At 38.8% G+C, this 5,408-nt stretch overlaps 1 protein-coding gene across 1 annotated transcript; it reads right to left on the bottom strand.

Moving 5' to 3' along the window:
• Nucleotides 1–1,229: 1,229 nt before the first annotated feature.
• LOC107627939 (putative LRR receptor-like serine/threonine-protein kinase At3g47570) lies at nucleotides 1,230–3,172 on the bottom strand (the record flags this gene model as incomplete). Its single annotated transcript, XM_016330746.1, has 2 exons — nucleotides 1,230–1,471; nucleotides 1,792–3,172. Coding segments are annotated over 2 exons (1,623 nt in total), but the record flags the coding sequence as incomplete, so codon positions are not given.
• Between the last annotated feature and the right edge of the window lie 2,236 nt (nucleotides 3,173–5,408).

The raw sequence follows: 5,408 nt of genomic DNA, 5'->3' as shown, positions 1-5,408 counted from the left end.
TCCTAAACACGAGCATAACTCTTTTTGCCCATTGAGTAGTTGGACTAATTTTCTGTTGTGTCATAAAGTGAATTTAAGGCAGAAACAAAACAAAGATTACAGACTCAAACAAGGTCGCAATCTAAGATAGACAGCGTTGTGCATGCAGAATTTTCTCGTTGGTTCAAGCATGAGGTTCCTATAGATTTAACTTGACCAATGTCTTTTTAGCCTACAATTTGAACATTATGAACCTCTATTTTTATATAAACAATGGATGTTATGGTGCTAGGTTCCAATGGACAGTACGCTTCATTCGTAAGAAATGAAGTTGCTAGCATGCGGTCCCATGCTTCAGGCAAGACATTTTGGAGCGTACAACGTCAATGGGTACAAGTTTAGAACTATCACAAAGGAAGACGAGCTGAAAATCCAAAATGATGGAGTTTATGTCTCATCTAATACAAGAAGTTATGCGAACATGCGTGACAATAGAGTGGCTGTTGGTAGTGTTTCATATTATGAAAAAATTGTGGACATAATCGAATTGAATTACGGCTGCCATTTCACGGTGATTTTGTTCAAATGTATTCGGACTGATACAACTATGAGCAGAGGTATCAAACAAGACCATCTAGGCCTTACCAGCATCAATTTCACTCGTCCGATACATACCAATGATCGAGAAGACGATAAACCGTACATATTGGCATTAGAAGCTCATCTCATATACTATGTGCATTATGAAGTAGATACAGATTGGAGTGTAGTGGTTCATGTAAAACCAGAAGATTTGTATGATTGGGAGGAGAGAATGAAGAGGTTGAAGCTACTTTTTCTCCACAACCAGGGTTTAGCATATCAGCAGCAAGTGACATCGGTGATTTACAGCTGACAAGAGATGATGATGCAGAAGACCCAACAGACAATGTTTCTAAGAATTTCGATGGAGGTAAGCATCAAAGTAGTCCCTGAAGTTACCCTCGAGGCTCAAAGTAATCCCTGAACTTAAAAATTTGTCGAGATCATCCCTGAAGTTGATCTCCGGTACTCATAGTGGTCCTTCCGGTGAATTTCGTCCAGCTGGCACAACCGGAAAGCTGACCTGGCGTCGTTGGTGACACGTTAGCAGCGCAACGGCTAGCTGACGTGGCTTAGTAAACATTTTGGACTCAATTTGGTCCCTAATTTTAGGTTAAAAACCCTAACCCCCAATTGACTCTTCTCCTTTCTTCTCCATCGCACTCTCTTCAATATTTAAGTCTTGGCAACAACCGTCTGCAGGGAACCATCATCAGCGAAATCTGCAAAATCAAGCAGCTGAGTGAATTGTACATAACTGAGAACAATGATTCACTAATCCAACCTTTCATGCTTAATCCTGCAACAAACAAGTCATCTGTTGGCTTCTTTCTTGTGAATGTTTCCATCAGCATTATCCCAAAAATGTATACATCTCCCTTTGTAGAGATAATCCCTTTGGATCCAAACTCTGCAACTCAAATTACCCTCGTTATTTTAAATAAAATATTTGTTTATAGAACAAGTATATGTGACATACAAGCCACTAAAATTGGAAACAAAATGTTTAGATACCACCACCGCAACAGAAAGTAAATTTCTGAACTAATGAAAATTACTACAGAAAAAGTTAAAGAAGCATTGTAGTTCAACTTTGATTACAAATTATTACTAAAAGGTCAATGAATGATTTATGATCTTCAATTGTATATGCATACTAATCAAGCATATGGTTATAATCAAATGACCAAAGTTAAAAGGGAAATTATAATCTGGTGTAGCATAACTTACCCGGTGCAATGTAGCCAACTGTAGCCATGGTCTTGGTATATTCTTTGGATTGTCCCTCGCCAAGCAATTTGGCAATGCCAAAGTCACTGACATGGCCAACCATGTCTTCATCCAATAAGACATTACAAGGTTTGACATCACAATGAACCACTATAGGTGAAGATCCATGATGCAGATACTCCAATGCAGATGCCACATCTATCATTATATTTAGCCTTTGCAAGAAGTCCAAACAATGGTTATGAGAATACAACCATCTCTCAAGGCTCCCATTAGGCATGAACTCCATCACTAAAAGCTTGTAATCTATACTTGAACAACAACCTATGATCTTCATGAGATTTCGATGGCGCAGATTGCGCATTGCTTTGCATTCTACACTGAAGCTCTTTGATCCTAATTCCAAGTCCAAGTTAAACACTTTGACAGCAACCACCATCCCATTTGAAAGTAAACCTTTGAACACAGAGCCAAAATTGCCCCTAACAAGCAAATTACTCTCATCAAAACCATTAGTTGCCTGTGATAGTTCATAGTACGAAATCATTCTAGCTGTTGGTAATGCTGATAATGTTCCTTCATTAGTATCACCACCATTCTTTCTTCGACGCTTGACGAGAAAAAACACACAGAAAACAACTAGAATGATTGAAACCATTATAGGCAATATGCATTTGATGAAGAATATGTTTGCATTTGATCCTTTCTTCTTTACTTTACTGCATGCTGGGACTTGTAATCTGGCATTTCCACAAAGTGCTTTATTAAACATGAAAGATTGAGCAGTGAAATTTTTGAAAGGTCCACCACTCGGAATCTCTCCTTCCAAACTATTATGAGAAAGATTGATGAATTCAAGATAATGAAGTGACTCCAGTGATCTTGGAATCAAGCCAAACAAGTTGTTTTGAGATAAGTCCAAATCTGTCAAACTTATCAAACTTCCAAGTGAATCAGGAATACCCCCTACCAATTTATTTTGTGATAAGTTGAGAATTTGCAAATTTTGCAATCCAGAAATGGCCCCAGGAATGCTTCCTGAGATCATATTCTTTGATAGATCCAAGAAAGTCACAGCCTTTAAGTTCCCAATTTCAATTGAAAGACACAGAGTTAAAGCATTGTCAGACAAGTTCACCTCAAGAATGTCTCTGAGGCTCCAAAGAGAAGAATTCACCTTACTGAGTTTGTTGGAGTTCAAGTAAAGTTTTCTTAGAGAAGTAAGATTACCAAAGCAAGTTGGAACCTCTCCAGAAATTAGCTTGTTCTCAGTTATGTACAATTCACTCAGCTGCTTGATTTTGCAGATTTCGCTGATGATGGTTCCCTGTAGACGGTTGTTGCCAAGACTCAAATATTGAAGAGAGTGCGATGAAGAAGAAAGGAGAAGAGAGTCAATTGGGGGTTAGGGTTTTTAAACTAAAATTAGGGACCAAATTGAGTCCAAAATATTTACTGCGCCACGTCAGCTAGCCGTTGCGCTGCTAACGTGTCACCAACGACGCCAGGTCAGCTTTCCAATTGCGCCAGCTGGACGAAATTCACCGGAAGGACCACTATGAGTACCGGAGATCAACTTCAGGGACGATCTCGACAAATTTTTAAGTTCAGGGATTACTTTGAGCCTCGAGGGTAACTTCAGAGATTACTTTGATACTTACGTGGCATAGTGAAAATATGAAAAATGTGAACGCCATTTATAAAGAATCTGTGTATGATTAATAAGTTTAATAGATCATTATGATGTACGTAGTTTGCTTGTTACATTACTATCTGTATTTTCGTATTTCAATTAAGTCTTTACTGAATTATTGATTTTCATGAATAAAAGCAGTTTTCCGTTTCTTTCAACGTTTGTTGCTAGCAAAAGTTAGTTTACAATTAAGTATTTACGTCGTCATTATTGTTGTTCTCAATTTCCAGTGAAAAAATCATGATATTGAATAAATCATTATCAATTTCAATATTGTTACGACTGACCAATATAGTAAACATAAAATTGTGGTGCATGTGACAGGAGAAATGAAAACGGAGGACTTATCATCATGCTGTGCAAGCACATTTGCTAACGAAATGGCTATAACCTCTCCATTTTCTTCATTAGAACATGCAATTACTGTTCACTACAAGAAAAATACCCATTCAGCCACACTTTTTTTAAGCTACATTTGAAAAGCGTAGCCTACACTTTTCTCCGTGTTGCCTTTTTATAAGAGAAAAGGATACACAATTATGGTATCATTTAAAAAGTGTAGCCTTAGGTATTATAGAAATCACTTATAAAGCGTAGCCGTAGGTTGATATCTATAGGTTCACTTTTCGTATCAAAGGAGACGCTTTTAAAGGGTAGCCTATTTGTTAAGTTTTAGGTGCATTTTAAAAGTGATGCCTAATGTATCTAGTACAAAAAAATTTAACACAACCCACAAACACTTAGTAATTTTTTGTTTCCTTTTCTCCCTCACTTACCCTCTTTGCGTGGTGCCCTAACCTAGAATCAGAACCAATCTCACCTCTCTCTTCTCTCGCCACTCTGTCCCTCAAGCCCGTCGCCGGCTCCTCAAGCTTTGGTTGCCCCCTCAAGCTCGTCGCCGCTCAAGCTTTGGTCGCCCCCTCAAGCTCGTCGCTGCCTCAAGCTCTGTCGCCCCCTCAAACTCGTCACGGCCTCAAGCTCTGTCGCCGCCTCAAGCTCGTCGCCGCCTCAAGCTCGTCGCCGCCTCAAGCTCACGTCGCCGCCTCAAGCACGTCGCCGCCTCGAGCTCGCGTCGCCGCTTCAAGCTCATCGCCGCTCAAGCTCTGTCGCGCTCTATCATAGTTCGTAAGCTCGCCTTCCTGCTTCGGCCATCAACACTTCCTCGGCCCTGAGTCTGGGTTTAGGGTTTCAGCTTCGGCTCGGGTCTTCCATCAACGCTTGCTTCGTCTCTCTGCCTATGTGAGTTTCATCTTCAGCCCTGTTATTCCTCTTTCAATTTTATTGCTGTAAAATATTAGTACATCTTTGAATTTATTGCTCAAAGTTGAGTTTGTTGCTGACATTATGATTTAGCTAATGTTAATCTGCTGTAAATCATATTTGGAGAGTTGAAGTTTTTTTGTTGCTTCCTGAAAGTTATCATAGTTTAAGTTTTTGTTGCTGCCTGAAAGTTATCATAGTTATCATAGCTGAATTTGTTGCTAGAATTCTAGAAGTAGAATTTGTTGTCAGCTGTAAGTTGAATTTGATGCTGAACATCTCATAAATGTGGTTGTTGCTGGAAGTAGAATTTGTTGCTGGATAATTGAGTTGAGTTGAATTTGTTACTGATCCTTGTTGTTGTTGTTTGAATTTGTCTGATTAGGGGAGGTTCTGCGATTATTTGTTTTTTAATTAAGAAGCATCATGTTCTATTTTTAATTTGTTTTTGGTTTTGATGTTTCCCAATTATTTTCATGATCTTTGTTTCAGGAAAGTGCCATGAATGGCAGGCAGAAGGTTGAGAAAAAATGTTTAATATGTTACTCCTCTTGATTTTGAAGTTCTTTGATCCCAGTTTCTTCAACTTTTTGTAAATTAAGCATTCATTTCCTGCTTCCATCATGTTAAGCTGTGTTTGATTGTTTTGTGCTCATCATGTTAA

The sequence above is a fragment of the Arachis ipaensis genome, chromosome B2 (genome assembly GCF_059453495.1).
Source record: "Arachis ipaensis isolate K30076 ecotype BB chromosome B2, ASM5945349v1, whole genome shotgun sequence".
NCBI classification, from domain to species: domain Eukaryota; kingdom Viridiplantae; phylum Streptophyta; class Magnoliopsida; order Fabales; family Fabaceae; genus Arachis; species Arachis ipaensis.
Note: the sequence above shows the minus strand (reverse complement) of the source record. Positions and strands in the feature narration are given on the sequence as shown.